Source organism: Tamandua tetradactyla, chromosome 11, assembly GCF_023851605.1.
Source record: "Tamandua tetradactyla isolate mTamTet1 chromosome 11, mTamTet1.pri, whole genome shotgun sequence".
NCBI classification, from domain to species: domain Eukaryota; kingdom Metazoa; phylum Chordata; class Mammalia; order Pilosa; family Myrmecophagidae; genus Tamandua; species Tamandua tetradactyla.
Window position 1 is genome coordinate 14,801,935 of NC_135337.1, and position 25,395 is coordinate 14,827,329.

The window sequence follows — 25,395 nt, forward strand, 5'->3', positions numbered from 1 at the left end:
GAACTTGAAGTATTTGTAGAACATCTAAGTAGAGATGTCCAGCAGGTAGGTGGATATATAGGTCTGTAGCTTGGCAGAAAAATTCTAGGCTCAAGAAAGAAGATTTTAGGGTATCTCTGCAAGTGGCAGTATAAAAATTGGATTTTAGTGACATCACCAATAAAAATTTTAGAGTTGAGCATAGGAAGCATCACCAGTGGAACTGACTAAGAAAGAATGGCCATGATGGCAGGAGGCGAGCCAAGAGAGACTCTGGTGCTTGGAAGGCAATGGAGGAAAGAACTTCAAGGAGGGATTGGTCTGCAATGTTGGGAGCTTCAGGAAGCTCATGTAAGATATGGATTGAAATGGATTTAGCAGGGAAGTTATTAGGTTATTGGTGACTGTCATGAGAGTAACTTCAAAGGAGTAATGTTGGAAATCAGAGTGCGGTGAAGAGTAAATGTCAAATGAAGTACCAGTGAGGAGGGCAGGCAATGGTTAAGAAACTTGGTGAAGGGAATAAGGGAACAGACTAGAAGATGTAGCAAGCGTTGGTATTACAGGAAAACCTTCATAAAATGCAGGACTTTGACAATATCTGTAAATTGAGGGGTATAGAATCAGTAAAGAGGGGGACATTAAATAAATAAATAAATAAATAAAACAAAAGAATAAATAAATGAATGGAGAACTAAGAGGCAAGAAATGATCAAGAAACAGATCCCTAGGAGGTAGAAGAAAATGGACTATGGGACACCCAGGAAGGATTTATGTAGCCATTTATATTTTATAGAATTTTAAGTTGTGTATGTGCTTTAAGAGTGCATATTTCCTGCCTTAAGTATTTAGTTCATCAGTTTCTAGTAAATTCCATCTGTTCTCTCATTTCTGTGGTCCAGACATGATTGTCCTTTGCCTTCATTTTCATATTATAGTACTGAATGGTTAGTGTAATCGGTGAATAGTCCATTTAACTTTAATTTTCAATTTCAAATTTATAGAGATTTTCTTGCTGCATAATTTAAGGTTCAAGTATGCAATTAAAAATTTAATTAAAATATTTGAACTAGTTTATAATTTTTCACATAGTAGCATGTATTTTATACTTAAAAAGTAGATTAGCATATATATTTTATGCAATTTCTCCCAACCATTTCGTGTTATAATGGAAATTCAGGGAGCTAAATAATGGGGATGATGGCATGATCTGGAGGTCAGTAGACTTGGTACTGAGCTCATGTTGAAAAACCGCCACTGAGAGAAATAAACACTTCTACAATAATAATTGGAGTCTTTAATATACCACTTTTGTCAATGGATAGAACATCTAAGTAGAAGATCAATAAGGAAATGAAGAATATGAACAATACTATGAATTAACTAGACTGAACAGAAAAATACAGGACAATGCACCAGAAAAAACCAAAACCAAACCAAACCAAACAAACAAAAAACCCCAGATTGTACATTAATCTGGAACATTCTCCAGGTTGACCACATGCTAAGTCACAGAACAAGTCTCAATAAATCTTAAAAGATTGAACTTATACAAAGCAACTTCTCTGACCAAAATGAAATGAAACTAGAAATCAATAAAAGAACTGGAAAAGCCACAAATATGTAGAAATTAAACAAGGTACTCTTAAACAACAAAGGACCAAAGAAGAAATTACAAGGGAAATCAGGAAATATCTTGGCAAATGAAAATGAAAACACAACTTATCAAAACTTATGTGACACAGCAAAGGAAGTCCTAAGAGGGAAAATTATAGTTTTAAATGCTTACATTTAAAAAAAAAGTGCTCAAATCACAGATCTAACCTCACACCTGGAGGAACTAGAAAAAGAAGAGCAAACTAAATCCAAAGTGAGCAGAAGGAAGGAAATAAAGGTTAGAGCAGAGACAAATGCAAGAGAATGAAATAACAATGCAGAGAATCACAAAATCTAACAGTTGGTTCTTTGAAAAGATCAGTAAAATGACAAACCTTTTTAAGTAAACTATTGAAGCAAAACAGAGAGGAGGTGCAAATGATTAAAATCAGGAATGAGAGGGGAGATGTTACTACCAACCCCAAAGAAATAAAAAGGATTATAAAAGGATACCATGAACAGTTGTATGTCAACAAATTAGATAACCTAAATATAATTGACATATTCCCAGAAGCACAAAACTACCCTGACTCAAAAAGAAATAGAAAGTCTCATTAGACCAAAAACAAGTAAAGAGATAGAATTAGTCATAAAAAATTTTGCAACGAAGAAAAGTTCAGGACCAGAAGTCTTCTCTGGTTAATTCTACCAAACATTCCAAGAAGAATTGACACCAATACTACTCAGAAAACTCTTCCAAAAAATTGAAGAAGAGGGAACACTTTCCAACTTAATTTATGAGGCCAGTATCACTCTAATAAGAGAAAGATATCACTAGAAAACAAAATTAGAGATCAATATCCCTCATGAATATAGATCCCCAAATAATCAAAATATGAACAAAAAATTATATACCATGATCAAATGGGATTTATTTAAAATAAGAAAATCAATTAACATAAAATGTAATATACTATGTTAATAGGATGAAAGAAAAATACTGCATCATCATTACAATTGATACAGAAAAGCGTTTGACAAAGTTCAGCACCCCTTCCTGATAAAAATACTCAGAAAATAAGAAACAGAGGGATAGAATGATGAAGGGCATATATGCAGAACCTACAGATAACATCATATTCAATGGTGAAAGATTGAAAGTTTTACCTCTAAGATCAGGAACAAGACAAGGATGCCCACTGTCACCAGGGTTGTTCAACATTGTACTTGAAGTTGAGCCAGAACAGTTAGGTAAGAAAAATAAATAAAAGTTATGAAAATAGGAGAGGAAGAAGGAAAGCTGTATTAGTCATGGCTTTCTAGGGAGACAGGCCAACAGGAGATATCTATAAATATTATGAAATTTTTTATAAGAATGTCTCATGCGACTGTGGGGATAGATGAGTCCAAATTCTGTAGGGCAGGCTGCAAGCTGGGAGGTCTGATGAGCGCTTTTGAAAATTCCCCAGGAGAAGCTGGCTGGCTGAAGTAGAGATGAAAATTCTCTCTTCTGACTGATGAAATCATACTTTTGCTTTTAAAGCCTTCAACTGGGTAACACTTCTCTCATTATTGAAGGCAATCTCCTCAGATGATTGTAGATGTAGTTAGTGATAGTTGCAATCAGTTTCCTGCTGATTTAAGTCCAGAAAATGTTCTCAAAGTAACAGTCAAACCAGTGCTTGCTTGACTAAACAACTGGACACCAAGACCTGGCCAAGTTGACACATGAACTTTACCATCTCCAAACTTTTCCTATTTGCAAATAATATGGTTCTATACATAAAGAATCCTGAAAAAGCCACAACAAAACAATTCGAGTTAATAAATGAATTCATCAAAGTGGCAGATTACAAGATCAGCACAGAAAAATTAGTGGTTGTTTCTATACCCAGTAATGAGCAATATGAAGAGGAAATCAAAAAAATTCCATTCATAATAGCACATAAAATAATCAAATATCTAGAAATAAGTTTAACCAAAAACTGTAAAGGATTTGTACATGAAAAATTATAAAAAATTGCTAAAAGAAATTTTGAAAGACCTCAATATATGGAAAACATTCTGTGTCCATGGATTGGGATTAAGTATCATTAAGAATTCAGTTTTCTACAATGTGATATAGAGATTAAATGCAATTCCAATAAAAATTCCAGTAGACTTCACAGAAATGGAAAAGCCAATCATTACATTTATATGGGAAAATTTGGCTGAATAGCCAAAACCAGCTTAAGAAGAACAAAGTTGGGAGGCATACACTTCCTGATTTAAAACTTATTACAAAGCTACAATAATCAAAATGGCATGGCACTGGCACAAGGACAAACATACAGACCAATGGAGTCCAACTGAGAAGCAGAAATAAGCCCTCACACCTCTGGCCGATTGATCTTTGACAAGGGTGCTGAACCGACTCTGGGAAACAGTCTCTGTAGGAAATGGTGCTGGGAGAACCAACAGATAGCCATAAGCAAAAGAATGAAGGTGGACTGTTACCTCCCATCATACAAGAGAACTAACTCAAAATGGATCAAACAGCTAAAATATAAAATCTCAAACTATAAAGCTCCACAAAGAAACATAGGGAAGCCTCTTAGAACCTTGTGTTAGGTCGTGACTTATTATGCTTTACATTAAAGTAAAAGTCTAAGTGCATGAGCAACAGAAGAAAAAGTGGGTACATGAGACTTCATCAAAATTAGAAACTTTTACACATCAGAGGATTTCATCAAGAAAATACAGACAACCTACAGAATGGAAGAAAATATTTAGAAACCACATATCTGATAAGGGGTTACTATCCAGTATATATAAAGAAATCCTGCAACTCAACAACAAAAACACAATCAACCCAGTTAAAAAAAAAAAGGGCAAAAGATTTTAATAGACTTCTCCAAAGAAAATAACATACAAATGGCAAAAAAAGCATTTGAAAAGATTCTTGACATCATTATCATTTAGGCAAATACAAGTCAAAACCATAATAAGATACCATCTCACATCCACTAGAATGGCTTATTATTGAAAAAAGAGAGGACTTCTGGGGAAGATGGAGAAGTACAGAGCTCCAGGACTCATTCCTCTAAGACAGCTAGTGGACATGCAGGAACTTCTGAAACAACTGTTCTGGGGTTCTGGAGAACAGCAGAGCTCTGTAAAACATCCAGGGAAGTGTGGAAGGAAGAGGCTGAGAAACTGCAGTAAAGAATTGTGAGTAGCTCATTCTGTGGCAGCAACCTGCACCCATCTGCCACTCTCAAGGCAGGCCACCTCAGGGTCTGATCCCTGGCTGTCTGCTGCAGACAAAGTGAGGAAGTCCTCTTTCCCAAGAATGGGGAGTAGGACAGCTTGGCCAAACACTGATCCTGGCTTTTGATTGGTGAATTGGATTGCTGGATCCCAGCTCTGAGCTGCTGCTTCAGCCTGCCCTGCCTGTGGCTATTGTTTCAACTTTGCTGCCAAAAAGGGTGGAGGCACTGGAGGTTTATAGACACTGTAGCCCCTTAAGGCTGAGGGGAACAGTTTGCTGAAATCTACTGAGAAAGGCAAGAAAGTGCAGCTTAGGTTCTTTGGAGCTGGTTCTTTGGAGCTGGTTGGAACACTCTTCATAGGTTCTTGGCTCCGTTTTGGCTGGAAAATACTCATTTAGGCACATCTTCTCTGTAGTGACCCTTCTCCTAAAATTTGCCCTCGAGGCAAAAGCAGCTAGAGGCAATAGAAGGAGGGTTAGGAAAAATAAAAAGAAAACTATAGCGGCAAAGCAAATACAAACAGAATAGATCAGCATTCCCAGAGAAGGAACAGAGGAAAAGAAACTTTCTCCTGAGGGTGAAGCAGTTGCACAAAGACTGCAATCTTAAAAATTATACAGCATATCCAGGGCAAGAATCAGATGAAGAGCTTGAAAAATCTGATCAGTTAAACACAGTCATTCTAAAGGTCTAGAGTAAGTTTACATGGAGTGTCAAAGAAGAGTCTTAACACAAAGCCAATCAACAATAAAACCCTAGGCAAGAGAGAGTAACTTTCAAAGCAAACTTATCAAGATATTCAGATGCCAAGACATTAGGAAAAATTACAAACCATATCAAGAAACAAGAGATTTGGCCCAGTCAAAGGAATAATTTAAAACTTCAGAGGAGACACAGAGTTTGAAACTTACTTGTTACTTATGAATGGTGTTCAAACAAATCTCTTAAATCAATTTAAGGAAATCAAGGGAAATATGCATGAAGAGATAAAGGATATTAAGAAGACACTGTGTAAGTATAAAGAAGAATTTGAAAGTATAAAAGGAAACAACAGAAATATGGGCACAACAGAAGAGATTTAAAATATACTAGAAGCGTACAACAGCAGATTGGATAAGAGGAAGAAAGAATCTGTGAACTAGAAGACAGGACAATCAAAATCTTACAGACAGAGCTAAATAGAGAATAAAATGGAGAAAAATTGAACTGTGTCTCAAGAATTTGAATGACAGCACAAAACACACAAACATAAGTGTCATGGGTGTCTGTGCTGGTGTGAATCTGTGGTGGACCCCAGAAAAGCCATGTCCTTTAATCCTCATTCAGTATTGCTGGGTGGGAGCATTTTGATTGTTTCCATGAAGATGTGACCCACCCAACTGTAGGTGGTAACTTTTGATTAGATGATTTCCATGGAGGTGTGTTTCCACCCACTGAAGGTGGAGTTGCTTGCTGGAATCCTTTAAAAGAGGAAACATTTTGGAGAGAACCCCTTTTGATAGAGCCATGAGAAAGCCAGCAGATGCCGCCATGTTCGCCATGTGTCCTTCCAGCTGAGAAACATTGAATGTCGTTGGCCTTCTTGAACCAAGGTGTCTTTCCCCGATGCCTAAAATTGGACATTTCTGTAGCCTTGTTTTAATTGGGACATTTTCTCGGCCTTAGAACTATAAACTAGCAATTTATTAAATTCCCCCTTTTAAAAGCTATTCCGTTTCTGGTATATTGCATTCCAGCAGTTAGCAAACTAGAACAGTGTCCCAGAAGGAGAAAAGAAGGGAAATGGAAAAAAAAACAATATTTGAGGAAGTAATGGCTGAAAATTCCCCAACTCTTATGAAAGACGTAAATACACAAGTCCAAAAAGTACAACATACTCCAAACAAAATAAATTCTAATAGACCTGCTGTGAGACACATGCTAATCAGAGCATCAAATGCCAAAGGTGAAAACAGAATCCTGAAAACAGCAAGAGAAAAGTGATTTATGACATACAAAGTTACTGCAGTAGGATTAATGTTGATTTCCCATGAGAAATCATTGAGGCAAGAAGGCAGTGGTATGATATATTTAAGGTGCTGAATGAGAAGAACTGCCACCATGAATACTTTATCCAGCAAAACTGTCATTTAGAAATGAGGGAGGGTGGTGCAATGATGGCTCAGTGGTAGAATTCTTGCCTGCCATGCTGGAGACCTGGGTTCAAATCCTGGTGCCTGCCCGTGCCAAAAAAAAAAAAAAAAGAGGGAGAGTTTAAGATATTCACAGATGAAAGGAAACTTAGAGAGTTCATCAATAGATAGAGTAGACTTTAAGTGCAAACCTGTTATAAGAGAAAAAGAAGAACAGTATATACTAATAAAAAGGGCAATCCACCAAGAAGAAATACCATAAAACATTCAGGTGCCTAACTGTGGTGCTCCAAAATACATGAGGCAAACATTGGCAAAACTGAAGGGAGAAATAGATATCTCTACAGTAATAGTTAGATGCTTCAATACACCATGCTCATCAATAGATAGAACATCTAGACAGAGGATCAATAAGGAAAGAGAATTTGAATAATATGATAAATGAGCTAAACCTAATAGATATGCAGAACATTGCACCCCCAAACAACAGGATACACATTCTTTTTTTTTTTTCAGTTTTTTTTATTAATTAAAGAAAAAAAAGAAATGAACACATTTAGAAATCATTCCATTCTACATATGCAATCAGTAATTCTTAACATCATCACATAGATGCATGATCATCATTTCTTAGTACATTTGCATCGATTTAGGAAAAGAACTAGCAAAACAACAGAAAAAGATATAGAACGTTAATATAGAGAAAAAAATAAAAATAATAATAATAGTAAAAAAAAAGACACAAACAAACAAACAGACAAAAAAAAACCTATAGCTCAGATGCAGCTTCATTCAGTGTTTTAACATGATTACTTTACAATTAGGTATTATTGTGCTGTCCATTTTTGAGTTTTTGTATCTAGTCCTGTTGCACAGTCTGTATCCCTTCAGCTCCAATTACCCATTATCTTACCCTGTTTCTAATTCCTGCTGGTCTCTGTTACCAATGACATATTCCAAATTTATTCTCGAATGTCAGTTCACATCAGTGGGTCCATACAGTATTTGTCCTTTAGTTTTTGGCTAGACTCACTCAGCATAATGTTCTCTAGGTCCATCCATGTTATTACATGCTTCATAAGTTTATTCTGTCTTAAAGCTGCATAATATTCCATCGTATGTATATACCACAGTTTGTTTAGCCACTCGTCTGTTGATGGACATTTTGACTGTTTCCATCTCTTTGCAATTGTAAATAACGCTGCTATAAACACTGGTGCGTTTATAAAACTAACAATAACGTAATGAAGCTGGAAATCAATAGCTAGTGGAGAACTTGAAAAGTCACAACTATATGGAGTCAAACAGTATTCTCTTAAAAAATCAGTGGGTCAAAGAAGAAATTGCAAAAGAAATCAGTAAATATCATCGCAGCCAAAGCAGTGCTGAGAGGGGAAAAACTCCTACATTTAGAAAGAAGAGAACTAAAATGAAAGATCTAACTGCACACTTTGAGGAACTAGAAAAAGAAGTGTAAACAAAATCCAAAGCAAGCATCAGGAAAGAAATAACAAAAATCAGAGCAGAAATAAATGAAATTGAGACTAAAAACCAATAGAGAAAATTAACAAAACAAAAGCTTGCTCTCTGATAGACCAATAAAAGTGACAAATCCTTAACTAAAATGACAAAGAATAAAAGAAGTTGCAAATAAATAAAATAGGAAATGAGTGAGGGGACGTTACTACTGAGCCCACAGAATTAAAAAGTATCATGAGAGGATATTATAAACAACTGTATTGCAAAAAATTAGACAACTTTGATGAAAAGAATAATTCCTAAAAACACGCGAACAACCTGTACTACTCTAGAAGAAATAGAATACCTTAACAGCCCAATTACAAGTTAAGAGATTTAATCAGTTATCAAAATACTGCAGACAAAGAAAAGCCCAAGGACCTATTAGCTTCACAGGTAAATTCTACCAGTAATTCCAAAAAGAATTAATACCAGTCCTGCTCAAACTCTTCCAAAAAGCTGAAGAGGAGGAAACACTACCCAACTGATTCTATGAAGCAAACATCACCCTAATAACCAAGCCAGATAAAGATACTACAAGAAAATAAAATTATAGACTAATTTCTCTAATGAATACGATGCATAAATCCTCAACAAATTACTTGCAAATAAAATCCAGCAGCACATTAAAAGAATGGTTAGGTGCACTTTATTCCAGATATGCAAGAGTGGTTCAGCCTAAGAAAATCAGTTAATGGAATACACCACATCAACAAATTGAAGGGGCAAAACCAAATGTTATCACTCAATTGAACAGAAAATGCATTTGACAATTTCCAGCATCCTTTCTTGTTAAAAACACTTCAGAAATATGAATAGAAGGAAATTTCCTCAACATGATAAAGGACATGTATGAAAAACTTACATTAACATCACATTCAATGGTGAAAGACTGAAATTTTCTATCTTAGAAGTGGAACAAGACAAAGATGCCCACTGTCATCGCTGTTCAGCAGTGTGCCAGAAGTTCTAGCCAGAGAAATTAGGAAATAAAGGAAATAAAATTTAAGGCATCCAAATTGGAAAAGAAGAAGTAAAACTTTCACTATTTGAAGATGACATGATCCTATATTTAAAAAGTTCTAAAAAATCTGCAACAAAGCTACTAGAGCTAATAAATAATTTTAGCAAAGTGGCAGCATACAAGATCAAATGCCAAAATCAGTAATTTTCTATATACTAGCAATGAGCAATCTGAGGAAGAAATCAAGGAAAAATCCATTTACAGTAGTAACTAGAAGAATAGAATATCTAGGAGTACATTTATTTGAGGATGTAAAGAACCTGTACACAGAAAACTATAAAACATTGCTAAAAGAAATCAAAGAAGATCTAAATAAATGAAAGGACATTCTGTGTTCATAGATTAGAAGATTAAATATTGTTAAGTCTCAATTCTATGCAATTTGATTTATAGAGCAATGAAATTGCTATCAAAATTCCAAGTGCTTACTCTTCAGAAGTAGGAAAGTCAGTTATCAAGTTTATTTGGAAGGGTCAAGGGCCCTGAGTAGCCAAAAGCATCTTGAAAAAAAGAAATGAAGTTGGAGGACTCATGTTTTCTTACTTTAAAGCATATTATAAAGTGACAGTGGTCAAGACAGTATGGTACTGGCCTAAAGTTAGATATATTCTCAATTGAATCTAATTGGGAGTTCAGAAGTAGACCCTCAACATCTATGACTAATTGATAGTTGACAAGGCTGCCAAGGACACTGAACTGGGACAAAATAATCTCTCCAACAAATGGTACTAGGAGAGCTGGATATCCATATTAAAAAGAATGAAACAAGACCCCTGTGTCTCACACTGTATACAGAAATTAACTCAAAATGGATCAAAGACCTAAACAGAAGAACTAGAACCGTAAAGCTCCTAGAAGAAAATATAGGGAAGCATTTTCAAGGTTTAATGGTAGGCAATGGTTTCTTAGACTTTATACCTAAAGCACAAGCAACAAAAGAATGAATGGATTAATGAGACCTCCTCACGATTAAAAGCTGTTGCACTTGAAAGGCTTTGTCAAAGTGAAAAGGCAGCCTACTTCATGGGAGAAAATATTTGGAAACCACATATCTGATGAGGGTTTAATATCCAGAATATATAAAGAAATCCTACAACTCAACAATAAAAAGACACCCAATTTAAAAATGGACCAAAGATTTGAATAGGCATTTTTTCCAAAGAGGAATGTAAGTGGCTGAAAAGCACATGAAAAGTTAAAACAGCACTAGTTATTAAGGAAATGAAAATTAAAACCACAAGGAGATATCATTTTACACCTACTAGAATGGCCACTGTTAACAAAAAATAGGAAACTCCAAGTGTTAGAGGATGTTGAGAAATAACATATTCACCACTGGTGGGAATGTAAAAATGGTGCGGCTGCTGTGAAACACAGTTTGGCGATTCCTCAAGAAGCTAAGTATAGAGTTTTTTTTATAAGGACGAAATTAGTGATTATGTAGGGCTGGGGAAGGATAAAAGGATTGAGAGGTGATTGCTAAGGGTGTGCATTTTTTGTTTTGGAATAATAAAAATGTTCTAAAATTGATTGTTGTGAATGCTCAACTCTGAGTTTATACTAAAAGCCATTGATTGTATTACCTTGGATGGATTGTATGGTATGTGACTATATCTCAATAAAATGCTTTTTTTTTTTTTTAATTTTTTTATTTTTTTTTTTTAAAGAGAGAGGGAGGAAGGAAGGAAAGACAGAGAGAAGGAAGGAAGGAAGGAAGAAAGGGAAACATCTTTAAAATTTTCTTGTTTTATTGTATTTTGTTTGCTTGTTTGTTTTTTACATGGGCTGGGGCCGGGAATCGAACCGAGGTCCTCCGGCATGGCAGGCAAGCACTTTGCCCGCTGAGCCACCGCGGCCCGCCCAAAAATGCTTTTTAAAAAACTGAAAAATAACAAGTATTGGAGAGGATGTAGAAAAATGGAAACACGCTAACATCTTTGGTGGGAATGTAAAATGGTGCAGCCACTCTGGAAAGCAGTTGGCAGTTCCTCAGAAAATTGAAAATAGAATTACTATATGATCTGCTTTCCAAAGAATTGGAAGCAGGGACTTGAACAGATGTTTGCACATGGATGTTCATAGTGGCATTATGCATAATTGCCGAAAGGTAGGAGCAACCTGTGTCCGTCAAAGATGAAACAAAGTGTGGTATACACATCCAATGGAATATTATTCAATTGTGAAAGGAAATGGAATTCTCATGCATGCTACAACATGGATGATACTTGAAGACATCATGTTGAGTGAAATAAGAACAAGTATTAAATTATTTCACTTACATGAAAGAAGCAGACTATGCAAATTACTAAAACCAGAATTTAGAATACAGTTTACCTGTGGCTGGGAGTGGGGGGAGAAGGGAATGGAGATTCATGCTTAATTGGTACAGAGATTCTATTGGGTTGATGGAAGAGTTTTGGCAACGGATGATGGATCAGAACTTTGTGAACGTAATTAACACCACTCAATAGTATATTTAAAAGGGATGAAAATGGAAATTTTAGGTTGTATTTTGTTCTAGTTTGCTAGCTGCCAGAATGCAACACACCAGAGACGGATTGGCTTTTAATAAAAGGGAATTTATTTTGTCATTCTTCAGAGGAAAGGCAGCTAACTTTCATCTGAGGTTCTTTCTTATGCGGGAAGGCTCAGGGTAATCTCTGCTGACCTTCTCTCCAGGCCTCTGGGTTCCAACAACTCAGAGTGTTGGAACTCTGAGTGATTCCTTTCTGCATTTCCAAAGGCCTGGGTTGAGCCGCAAGTGCTGAGATGAGGTATGCTGAGCTGCTTGGGCTGTGCTATGTTGTACTCTCTCATTTAAGCACCAACCAATTAAGTCAAATGTCATTCATTGCCTCCTAGCTGACCACAGATGTAATCAGCACAATGAGGTTCATGTATCATTGGCTCATGTTTAGAGCAGCAGAACTAGGTGCCTTCACCTGGCCAAGTTGACAACTGAATCTAACTACCACATACATGTTACTGTACTCATGGTGCTGCTGCTTCTGGGAATGTCCCAGTCTTGCAGAAATATGGTCTATCATGACGCTGAGAATAGTTGTGAAGATGTTGAAGTTCTGGGAAAGCAGATATAAAGTATTTCATTATTTTTCTTCTTTTCTCTGTTTCCCTGGCAGCTTTTGAAGTCGCATTGGCTAGAAAATTTTGCAAAAGACACTGTGAACCCCGGAGTTGTGGTCTTGCTGGGATGTGGTGCCTTATCTAGCACCTGTGGTCAGCTGGCCAGCTACCCCTTGGCTTTGGTGAGAACGCGCATGCAGGCTCAAGGTGGGTCTTTGATTAAAGAATGACACTGTGAGGAAAGTACTGCATCCACAAGGTGTTTCTGGAACTTCTTAGTTTCAGTTTTAAGTTCTACTGAGACAGCAGAGTGTAGTTTTAAGACTATCACCTTCTGTATTAGTTAGGGTTCTCTAGAGAAACAGAATCAACAGGGAACACTTGCAAATATAAAATTTATAAAAATGTCTCACATGACCATGGGAACGCAGAGTCCAAAATCCACAGGGCAGGCTGTGAAGCCGACGACTCCGATGGAGGGTCTGGATGAACTCCACAGGAGAGGCTCGCCAGCCGAAGCAGGAATAGAACCTGTCTTTTCTGAATCCTCCTTAAAAGGCTTCCTGTGATTAGATTAAGCATCATTCATTGCAGAAGATGCTCCCTTTGGCTGATTACAAATGGAATCAGCTGTGGATGCAGCTGATGTGATCATTTAATTCTATGAAATGTCCTCATAGCAACACACAGGCCAGCACTTGCCCAACCAGACAAATAGATACCACAACTTGGCCAAGTTGACACATAAACCTGATCATGACACCTTCGTAAAGAGCCTTTTAGACATTCTTCTCCTATTTGCCCTGTCTTCATGAAATGTTAATACCTCAGATACACTGCAGAGGTACTGTATGTATATCTGGGCTTTATACGTTAGACATTTTTCTGCCCGGGTTGAGAATGCAGTGAGAATAAGCTTTGGTACCTAGATGGATTTAGGTTCAGATCCTTGCCCTTAACCTCTTTGGGTTTTCATTTTTCTTTGCTGTAAATGGAAGTGAAACCATGCAGTTTTGTAAAAAATTAGCAATAATATATGTGAAGCACATGGTTTTGTTAGTATCTCGGTAAAGGGTAGCTGGAATTTTTAATTTTTATTATTACTGCTTGAACCCTAAAACTTTTGAACTGTGATCAAAAGTTTTTGATCTGTTGTGACATAGTCTGGTCCCTTGGCTGTGGTTACACTGTATCCTCCTGGTTCTTCTTCCATCTCACTGATTAGTCTCCTTACTTATTATTTGCTGGCTTCTGCTCTACTCACTATTAAATGCATGCAGTCTGTGTCTTTCTTTTCTTTCTTCTCTTTGTCTAGCCAATCTCAACTGCTATTTCTTCAAATAGTAAACTGTGGGTACTCCCGCCCCCATCTACAGCTCTATCCCCAATCTCTCTTCCAAATGCCACTCCTCCCGGAATCAAGCAATCAATCATGGAGTAGTAAATACTCCTGAGACACTTTGGGTGCTTGTCACTGCCAGATACTTGGGTTACAGCAGTCAACTCATCAGCTATGGTTGCTGCTGCTGTGGAATGGAGAAGACATATGTCCAGCAGGTAAACAGCCTCCTTAAACACCCTTCCCTTTGTTAGGAGAGCACCAAGCCGTCAGCTCTAACCTAACGTGGAAGCTGGAGAAGGCTGTCATGTAAACTGAGACAAAGTAGGAGTTTTGCTGGGCAAGGACAGGTGGGGGATCCAAAGAAGGAATATTCCAGTGTGATGGACAACATATGCAAAGGCACAGGGCAGGGGAAAATTTGAGGAGCTGAAAGTTCATGTGGCTGGAGAGAAAAGTGGAAAATAATAAACTAAACATTGACAGTTTATTCTCTCATAAAGCCATCATAGCCATCTTTTGAGGATACTATGAATAGTATCCCCATTTTGTAGATGAGTTACCCAGGGCAGAGGGAAGTGAAACAACTTCCACAAGGTGATATATTCAGTAAATGGTATGGCCAGAGTTCAAACCCAGGAAGTCTGACTCACCTCACTGCCTAACAAGTCTTCCCTTCCTGTCTGCCAACTCCAGTTCAGACCCTTGCATTGCTGAGAGTCTGGTCCTTTCTTTACCAAAGGTCTGATCATTTTACACCTATTCAGAAGTCTTGAGACTAAACTTTGAAGTCTTGAGACTAAGGCTCTTCAAAGTCTTCAGACTAAACTCTAGTTATCTTAGTGGGACTATAAAGCCTTCAACCATCTGCCCCATTTTATTTTTAGCTTCATTTCCATTTTTTTTTCCGCTCCTCCTTTGCCCACTTTCAGCCTCTCTGTGAGTCCTGTGTAGTAACCGCCGCCAGCCCCCAGTGGTGTCCCCATGGCATGTGCACGGTTACTGCCCTGGTCTTTGTTGTACCATCAGCACCCGCTGTCCCTTCCTTCCCTTTCATTGTCAGGTGCCCCGCCCCTGTACTCTTCCTCAGCTTCCCAAAGCTCTCCCCCGATCCCTCCACTCCCCATGAATTAGCTCATTCTCTTCAGCACCTGGTTAGTGAGGAGGAGGAGGAGGAGGAGGAGGAGGAGGAGAGGAGGGGGAGAGGAGGGGGAGGAGGGCTGCAGCAGCAACATTGCTGTGCGGTGGAAAGTGCCTTGGCTTTGGACTGGAAAACAATCTGTTCCTGCTCTACCACTGATTTTTTTTTTTTTTTTTTTTTTTTTTTTTTTTTTTAAGGCTAAGTGCTTGGGCCAAGTTCCTCCATCTTTTTAAGCCTCCAGTGCCTCATTTCTGACATGGTATAATCATATTTACCTTTTAACATACCATCTTGGTATGTAAAGTAATTTACACAGAACCTAGCACACAGTAAGACTCAGAAAATAACTAATCCCATCATTACTTTAGGCAGGGCACTCACCGTTAGGCGCTGTACAAGGAGAATTATAGAAAGGGGCACTCACTCTCTTGGGCCCCTTGGGATAAATTTTATCATTTCATTGTATCCTAGAATATCATTCGGAATCATCATTTTATTTTTACTAATTATAGTAAAAATAAGAAATGAAGCATGTTTCAATGCTCAGTTATCCTGGTTCCTTTTGTTTAATTTTCTAGCCATGGTAGAAGGAGCTCCACAGCTGAATATGGTTGGCCTCTTTCGACGCATACTGGCCAAAGAAGGACTAACGGGGCTTTACAGGGGTATCACCCCAAACTTCATGAAGGTGCTGCCTGCTGTTGGCATCAGTTACGTGGTTTATGAAAATATGAAGCAAACTTTAGGAGTGGCCCAGAAATGACATGCTGGCTGCTTGGTTTTAGCCTGATTCCTAACTTGCTCAGCAATCTCTGGAGTGACTCTTTCTCCTAGAATTGCAACCAGTCCCTGGTGAAGGAAGCTGTATTTTTTTATTTTTTCACAAAAGAGAGATGTATATCAATGATTACTTCAAATATTTTGGCTCAATTTTATATATATGGAAATGTTCAAAATTGTAGTCTTTAAAATAAGTCTGTGAAACTATTAAAAGCCACCAAATTGTATTTATCTTTCTTACTAGTCCTATCCACAAATCTCTGCCCCGAATTCTAAATCTTAAAAATGTGTTTGCTTGGACTAAATTTGTCTTTGTGGTAGAACTGGAAATCATTAATCTATACCTTGGTTGGTCTAAGTTTAATGCTAATTCCTTTATACTTATGTGTCTTTTCCTTAAAAACAAAGCAATCAGAAAACCTTGAAACTAAAGTTGTTTTAGGTATTTGAATATCTTTATAGATTTTACAAATTTCCTTGTATAGAACCATTAATGAAAAATCATTGCACTAAAATGTACTTGACAGTACTCAAAATAAGTAGAGAGTTTATATCCTTATCTTTTTTTAAGCAGAACAGGAATGAGCATCAAGGGCAGTATTTTAAGATGTGAGAAAACCTTAGTCCCTTTATGTCATTTTTATGTAAGGAGGAGAGATGAAATAATATTGATTTCAGTGGGCACTTTTACATTTTACTTGCACTGTTATTTGGCCCCTGGGTTTACACACTGATTAAATGCCAGTATATTAATGATAAATTATCAACACAAAGATAATTTTTTATTTGAAATATCCTGTTTATTCTGTGATTGCTTTGAAAAGCAGCAGGAACCAGAGCCTCTTACACCAGCTTCTGAAAAGCATATTTCTTTTTGTCTTTTGTCTCCTACTTCTCAAATCAGATTCCATTTTAATCAGGAAGTTTTATTGGGACCATATGGGTAATCTGAAATTTCTCTTAATTGCATGAAGTAGATTGATCATGGGTGAATGACATTTTCATTTTCTTCGTTGTTAAATTTCCTTGAGTGTGCCATTGTTAACTTGGGCAGCACGGGCCTACAAGGACATGCCTATTAATGGTTGCTAATAGTGCCTTAATCGTATACATTAGATACCTGTAGTTAAATGAGAGACCCAATTTATAAAGACATATTTTCATATTCTTGTCACTCCAAGGCTTCAGAACATGTTGTGATATAGAAAACCTAATTCATGATATTAATAGCATGTTTAATTTTACTAAAGTCATTTTCGCTGACTGCCTTTTCTGAAATTTGTGTGATTTAGACATAGGAAACTGTTTATTAGTTGAAGGTATCCTTATCATTTTAAAATTCAGTTCCTAAAACTCAAACTAGTTTCATGTCTAATAATTTCTGTTATAAATGACCAGCATATTTTGAAAATTTAGTGGAATTTACTTGTTTTTTGAACCTACCTCTTCTTTTTTCTGAACCAAAGACAAAAGTTGGACTCGTGTTTGAGAAATATATTCTAAAAATAGCTTTATTCTGTATTCATTATTTCTGATATGTCTCAATATTTTTTATACCATATGATAAGCATGGCACTCAACTTTATCTGCAGGGTTGCCTGTACTTCTGAGTAATACGTAAAATGATAGTATAAGGTACATGATTATGTTTGTTTTTTTACTCACAAAAATGGGGTTGAATGGATAATTTTGCTAATGTTTTGAAACTTCAAGCTGCTAAAAATATGAAAATATTCACTGGTCATTATGAATTTAAATTGCTCACTATTTAAAATTTGTAAGGTATGATTGTGATTTATCTGTGCCTTTGTATTTTTTGAAAATATGCTGTTTACTTTCAGAAAGCCTAACATTGAAGATAGTTTCCCTCTGGTATTATCAAATATTTACTCTTCATTTACATTAAAAAAACCAATGTTTTCTTTTTAAAACAACTTGTTTCCTGTTCTTTTTTAAACTTAATTAAAGCACAAAATGTCTATAATATACAATTCATACCACTGGCAACAGTTTGAACAATGTCACATCTGGCCTTATTGAGTCTTCCCAAATATTTTGGTCTTTCCTAAGCAGTCATAGTAGTTATTGTCTGTATCACACATTTTGACATAAGATGATGTTTATGTGATATCCACATTTCACATTTGCTAATTAGTGTTACACTTCTGGCGGCTCACAATGCCAAGGAGAAGACAGAGCCACAGGATTAACTCTTGGTGAAAAATCAGCTTATCTTTAAGGTGCGGGAAACAAAAATTAAGTAAGTTTAGCGGGTAAGTGTTGAAAATTTCTGGTAAATGCTCATCTACAAAGTAAGTACAAAATTTGATTTTATTTAAAGAAAATAAACAGGACTGCAAAGAAATTCTGCATCCCACCCTGACTCCAGGAGTGGCGCATCAGCCCTCCTGTGCCTGCGGGGGCCATTTGTTAGGAAACACTGCCACATGTGTTTCTTGCCTTTTTAGTCTTGCCTCCTCAAGATAATAAACTTTGTCCAAGCAAGGACCATGTTTTACACTATGTTCTTTGAGTTTGTCATCAGGCCATTTGGATAGAAGTACATCATCGTTTTTGCCAAGCCTTCTTATGGAATTTCTTATTTTGAGAAGAGTGCCAAAGGGGTGACTTCGTGGAGGGCAACAAATGGAAACCATGCTCTCTCCTCTGCTATCTTCCCACAATGGGAAAAGTATGGAGGGAAACGAACTCAGGCTGATCGGTAAGAGCAGGCCCCACAATATCCCATCTGCCCACTCTCTTCTATGCAGGATAGTGTTCTAGTTTGCTAGCTGCCAGAATGCAGCATACCAGAAATGGAACGGCCTTTAAAAGGGGGATTTAATAAATTGCTAGTTTACAGTTCTAAGGCTGAGAAAATGTCCCAATTGAAAAAGGTCTATAGAAATGTCCAATCAGAGTCATCCATCCAGGGAAAGCTACCTTGGTTCAAGAAGGCCGATAAACTTCAGGGTTTTCTCTCTCAAGTGAGAAGGCTCATAGCGAACACAGTCAGGGCTTCTCTCTCAGCAGGAAGGGCACATGGCGAACACAGCGTCATCTGCTAGCTTTCTCTCCTGGTTTCCAGTTTCATGAAGCTCCCCGGGAGGCGTTTTCCTTCTTCATCTCCAAAGGTCACTGGCTCGTGGACTCTCTACTTCATGGTGCTGCAGCATTCTCTGCTCTCTCCGAATCTCCCATTCTCCAAAACGTTTCCTCTTTTATAGGACTCCAATAAACCAATCAAGACCCACCCAAATGGGTGGAGACATATCATCACCTATTTCAGTTTAACAACCACTCTTGACTAAATCATATCATTCAGGGAGATGATCTGGTTACAGTTTCAAACATACAGTATTGAATAGGAATTATTCTACCTTTATGAAATGGGATTTTGATTAAAACACGGCTTTTCTAGGGGGCATACTTCCTTTCAAACCAGCACAGACAGTCAGAGCTGTGCTGAATTCAATGCTGCCTTGGCCCTCGCTCCTCCACTCCGTCAGCACTGTAAGTGAAGACACCTGTCCAGCATTTCAGAGGTTTATCGGATATGTGTGTCCTTTGATTTCAATTGGGCCCCAAAGCTTTATACTCAGCTATCTGGCTTCAGCCATTGCAGCATTACTTGTTGTGCAGGTGAAATGCCTCCGAGGCTGGACCAATTAGGCATTCATTCCATCAGCATTCACTCATTCACTTGTTCTTTCAATGAGTACTTATTAGGCACCTACCAGACACTTTTAGGGTTGAGGATACAGCATTGAAGAAAAGACTCAATATCCTTTCATGGAGTTGATCTGGTGGGGGGCGAGTCAGAAAATAATAAATTAAGTGAAATATGTAAGATGTCAGATGGTGAGCAGTGTGGGGGCAGGGGTTGCAATTTTAAATAGAGTAATCAGGGAAGACCTCCCTGGGAACATGCCGTTTGAGCAAAGACCTGGAGGAGGTGGAGGAACTGGCCATCTGGTGTCTGGGAAAGAGCATCCAGGCAGAGGAAAGGCAGTGCAAAGGCTGTGGGTGGGAGGAACTCCAGGGAGGCCAGTGTGGCTGGAGCTGAGCAATCCAGGGGAAAGACAGTACCACCAGAGGGAGCAGAGGGAGGCAATAGTGGCAGTATCTTGGTGCTGTTCCCTAACCAAATTCAAGTGTTTCTCCTTTCCTTTTGGGGTAGGAGTTTCATTATTGGAAATGTTGGAAAACACCCAGTTTCTGGTGATCTTTGTTTCTGTCACAGGCAGAAGAGTTTTCCCACTGGCTGGTTCAACATATGGACCCATTCCCCAGGGAGTATGTCCTTGGCTGTGCCTCCTGCTCCAGGGAGAATTTTAATTTTTAAGAAATAAATGAACTAAGAGACCTTAAAAATCACCTGTTCCTTTTTCTGTCTAGATGTTTTCCTTAGAATTACAGAGAAATCTAACCCTAGCAAACTAACAAGCCTGAGTTCATCTTCATTTTCTTTTCAGAACACATCATATATGACCAGTGATTTTAAAACTTTCTAAAGTTACTCTTTCAAATGCAAACTGATCAACCATGCCTTCTGAGGGGTTGTACTCACTGTTTTATATGTATTCTGAGACAGTCATAGCCACAGGCTTGGGGTGAATTAGTCTAAATTCCAGCCCCCATAATCAGCGTCCACTGCAGATATGCGTGTTTCAGCTAGTCTCAGCCACTTTGCAGGAGGTCCCCAGAGCAGGAGGTCCCCATGGAAATCTTAGTGCACCAACTGGGATGTGCAAAATCAATTTAAGTCCAACTGCAAGCCCTTATGCTGCTCAGTGTTGTACCCATGACTTTGGGATCTTGGGTTCCTCTGGACATGTGTTATAGTCTATACCAGTTACCATTAAGGCACCCTTTGTTCCAGCCTGCTTGGTCCCATTTTGCTATTTTACATTTTTGTTTTCTTTGACCAGTAAAAATATATGACTATTTGTGCTGGTTTGAATCTGTAGTGGACCCCAGAAAAGCCATGTCCTTTAATCCTTATTCAATATTGCTGGGTGGGAGCATTTTGATTGTTTCGAGATGTGACTCACCCAATTGTGGGTGGTAACTTTTGATTAGATGATTTCCATGGAGGTGTGTCTCTACCCATTGAAGGTGGAGTTGATTACTGGAATCCTTTAAAAGAGGAAACATTTTGGATAGACTCCCTTTTTGTAGAGCCATGAGAAAGCCAACAGATGCCGCCATGTTTGCCATGTGCCCTTCCAGCTGAGAGAGAAACACTGGATGTCATCGGCCTTCTTAAACCAAGGTATCTTTCCCCGGATGCCTTAAATTGGACATGTCTATAGACTTGTTGTAATTGGGACATTTTCTTGGCCTTAGAACTGCGAACTAGCAACTCATTAAATTCTTCTTTTTAAAAGCCATTCTGTTTCTGGTATATCGCATTCCAACAGCTAGCAAAGTAGAACACTATTATTTTAGAGAATTCTGACCACACATTGGGAGACTCTCTTCTATTTGCCAAGCCCTAATAATTAACTTACTATTTTTGTAAGGCAATGAGGAAAAAGATTCAGAACATCAAGAGATATACATTTATCAAGAGGATTATTCAGCAAAGTCCTTTATTTTCATTCATGGTACTAATAAAAACGAGTGATCGATATTACCTGATTTCTAGCCCTCTGCTGGTGGGGTACTTCCCCCCTTTACAGAATTCTAACAGGGGTGTCCCCTGCTCAGGAGGGATGGGAAGAAGGATCAAGAGGTGGGTTCAGCTGATATCCTCGTTTATAACCATGAGAGTCACTCATGATATCATCCAGTTACAGCTTTTCTCATCTGGGGGCACTGAGGACTATAAATGGTCATCTATTCTCTAATACAGACATACAAAGTAACAAGCATGCATAATTTCTTACAGAGCAATAGAGATCGATGAATCCTGTGGACCGTTTCATACCTTCCTTTGTATAAATTCTTTCTTTGAAAATGAATATCACGTGCTCTGGAAACACTAGTTATGATAGAGCTCAGCACTTCTCATTTGGATGGAGCATCACATAGCAAATGGCCAAAAACTTCAGCCTGAGAGGACGGAATTTTCCCAGAGTCCTTGCCACACTCTTTGTCTCACTGACTGGGGGCAGAGGGGTTTCAAACTCTTTAAGTCAGTCCTTAGATTTGGCCCATCATCCAAAGCAAAATGAAAGAGTAAGATTAGTTTCCATCTGGCATGGCAACAGTATGGGGTCTGTAAAATAATAACACCTGGCACTACAACCGCAAGTCTTAAAGACTGCCGATCATGGGTGCTTTTACTACAGCAGGCCAGTGGCCACCATTCAAAAAGTGTAAACCAGTTTGCTTGCTTATTTGTGCAATCGTCACCCAGTGTTTAATTTTCAGCACTGTGGCCTTTCTTTCTTGTTAGCTTTTCATACAGTGCCAGGTAAGATCGTTTCAGGTCATACTTCATCTGGTCCGGGTTAAGATAATCTGCAGAGGTAGGACCAAATTCATCCCACCTTGTTGAGTCCAAAGTCTATACTCCTGACCCTCAAAAATTTAAATCAAAATACCGTATGCTCCTTCCGAGGGGTGTTATTTTTCTTCAGGCAGTAGGATGGTGCCTCTAGTAGGGGTCTCTGTTCTGCTGTTGATTGTGGCCTCACAGGGTTATGGGCAGCTTTCTTTGGGTGAATTAAATGGACATAAATAATTGTCCAGCTAATATTGGAATCATCTAGGCCACAGAGATTTCCTCTTATGTTTTCTTCTAGAAGTTTTGTAGTTTTAGATTTTACATTTCGGTTGATGGTCCACTTTGAGTGAATCTTTGTACAGGTGCAAGGTATGGGTTGAAATATTAACTTTTGCGTAATTGCTGTACCATTTGTTGGCAGGACTATTTTCTCTACTGAATTGTTTTCGCATCTTTGTGAATTGTCCAGATAAATGTGTGTCTATTTCTGCGCTTTTCTGTTGCATTTATCTGTTTGTCTATTTTTACATCAATACTGCATTCTCTTGATTATTATCGTTTTATATGTCTTGAAATCAAGTAGTGCAAAATATCTAACTTAGTTCTTTTTCAAAGTTTTTTTGGATATTCTAGGACTTTTGCATTTACATACGACTTTTGGAATCAGCTTGTCAGTGTCCACAAAAAGTTCCGCTGGAATTTTAACTAAGATTACATTTAGCCTATTTATCAATTTGGGGAGAAATGATACATTATGAACCATGAAGATCGCATATATCCCTCATTTAGTAATTTCTTCAATTTCTCTAAGTAATGTTTCATAGTTGCATGGAAACATACATACATGAAACTAAAAAATGCATAATATTGAATGAAAAATGCAAGTTGCAAGTTGCAGAATACATATGTATACCACCTTTTGTATAAAGTAAAGAAACACAATAGTTACTAATAGTGTTTACAATCACATGTAACAATACATAGATTTTTAAAAAAGCAAACTTCAGATTAGTATTATGATAGCTGGAAAATACGCTGGCCCTCGCTGAGCTTGCGATGTGCTCTTTGTGTTTAGTTCCCGGGACATTAACGAGACCTTCTCAGTTCTGCTTATGGAAATAAGATAACAGAAGAGCTTCAAGAACACTCTGTGGCCCAGTGAATCAGTGACTTCCTCCTCAAAAGACAAAAGTTTGGCATTACCGAGGATCGTTAGGAAAAGTCCTAAAGATTCAGCACGTAAGAGCTTGTCCAGCGATATCCAAGTCTAATCACTGACGCTGGGACAAGACACGCTTGAGGCAACACAGCATGAGACACTTGCCCGGCATCCTCGCTGACCTGACAAGAATGCGTCATGTGGGCAGTACTTAGTTTTTGGCCCCTACCCCCTTTCTTTTACCTATAAAAATACTCGCTCACATCCCCACCTTGAACTGGTTTTGGGAAGATTCCTCCAGTTCCATGCAATGTGCACCTGCACTAAATCACCTTCGCACGGAGAGATGTGCTCTTCTCTGCAGTGCCGGCTCAGGCGGGCCCCTCTACGGAAGGCGCGGTCCTTGTGGTATCGCTTCCTGCCGGGTGGGAGGAGGTTATGACTTAGGGGGCACTCTGGGGACTTCGACAGTAGTGGGATGCCCAATATTTTAGGCCGGGTAGTGGAAACAGTATATATATATACTGTTTATGTTTAAAAAAAAAAAAAATATATATATATATATATATTTTTTTTTTTTTTTTTGGTGTAGTATTTCATTGAAATATTTGCGTTTAACCAGGAGACTGGAAATGACGCATACTTTCTAATCTACTCTAGGAAAACAAAGGAAACAGGGAAACTTAAGCAGCTTAACAGAATTGAGCCAAGGGGATGAAGGCAAACACATGATGTGTAATCGTCCCAAATGTGTTTAAACCATAAAGGTTGTAAATAGGTAGATGGGACTCTCTAAAGAAACACGTGAAACAGTATATTCTGAGGGGCAGGGTGTAGTTATGGTGGGATGTAGATGAGGACTTTCACTTTTTAATGCAGAACTAAGTATTGTTTGAATTCCTATACCTAGTATGTTTTTTTTTTTTTTGGCATGGGTAACCACTGGGAATCAAACCCGGGTCTCCGGCATGGCAGGTGAGAACTCTGTCTGCTGAGCCACCGTGGCCTGCCCTAGTATGTTTTACTTTTATAACCTCTAAACAATGAAAAACCAAAAGAACATTATATTACGTATGACGCGTGCTCTTAATTGCACTGATCCTCGACCTTGTTGCCCCCAGACCTGCTCCTGGCCCTTGTCCTGCTCTGCTCCGTGTCCCGGGGGCTGACCCCTCCAGCCGCATTTCCCAGGCTCCCCTGTCTGCTGGCTCCCAGCTGCGGATGGCCATGGGAGACATTGGCAGGTGATAGGCAGGTAGAAGGAAGAAAGAAGCCAAGGTAGTTCTCCCCCTCCCTCTCTGCTTTGGGAGTACTTTTGGTAGTGTCTGCCCAACGTTAAATATCAAAAGGCAGACACACCTCGGCCTCACCAAGGAGAATTTCAAAATACCAAGGATAAAAAGAAAAGAGTTTTAAAACATCTCAGGTGGAGGGGGGAAACCCAGGCCATCTACAAAGAAGTAAGGATCAAAATAAGTCACTTTTGCAACAGTATCCCTAGAAAGTAGAAAACAAATGAAGCAAAGCCCACTGAGTAAGTATTAAGCTAAAAAGATAAGGAAGATACAGTTCCAAATATGGAAGGAACTCAGGAATCTTGCATTCCATACACTGTTTCTTAGGATAAATTCAAGCAAAACAAGGGGTGTAAACAAACCAAGAGACAGAGCAGACCAGGATGCAGGTATCCTGGTGTATTAGTTAGGGTTCTCTAGAGAAACAGAATCAACAGGGAACACTTGCAAATATAAAATTTATGAAAGTGTCTCACGTGACCGCAGGAACGCAGAGTCCAAATCCACAGGGCAGGCTGCGAAGCCGATGACTCCAAGGATGGCCTGGATGAACTCCACAGGAGAGGCTCACCAGCCAAAGCAGGAATGCAACCTGTCTCCTCTGAGTCCTCCTTAAAAGGCTTCCCATGATTGGATTTAGCAT

At 38.3% G+C, this 25,395-nt stretch overlaps 1 protein-coding gene across 5 annotated transcripts in view; it reads left to right on the forward strand.

Moving 5' to 3' along the window:
- Positions 1-21,184, forward strand: part of LOC143649933 (mitochondrial adenyl nucleotide antiporter SLC25A24) — an 84,122-nt gene extending 62,938 nt beyond the window's left edge. For 2 of the 5 annotated variants that reach the window (XM_077120063.1, XM_077120064.1), the window contains exons 9-10: positions 12,641-12,791; positions 15,643-18,663. In XM_077120063.1, coding sequence (XP_076976178.1) covers positions 12,641-12,791; positions 15,643-15,827 — 336 coding nt within the window. In that variant the 3' untranslated portion in view covers positions 15,828-18,663. Of the gene's footprint in view, positions 1-12,640; positions 12,792-15,642; positions 18,664-20,087 lie in introns of those variants that run through there. The other 3 variants (XR_013159229.1, XM_077120066.1, XM_077120065.1) reach the window with 3 other exon arrangements.
- The last annotated feature ends 4,211 nt before the right edge of the window (positions 21,185-25,395 follow it).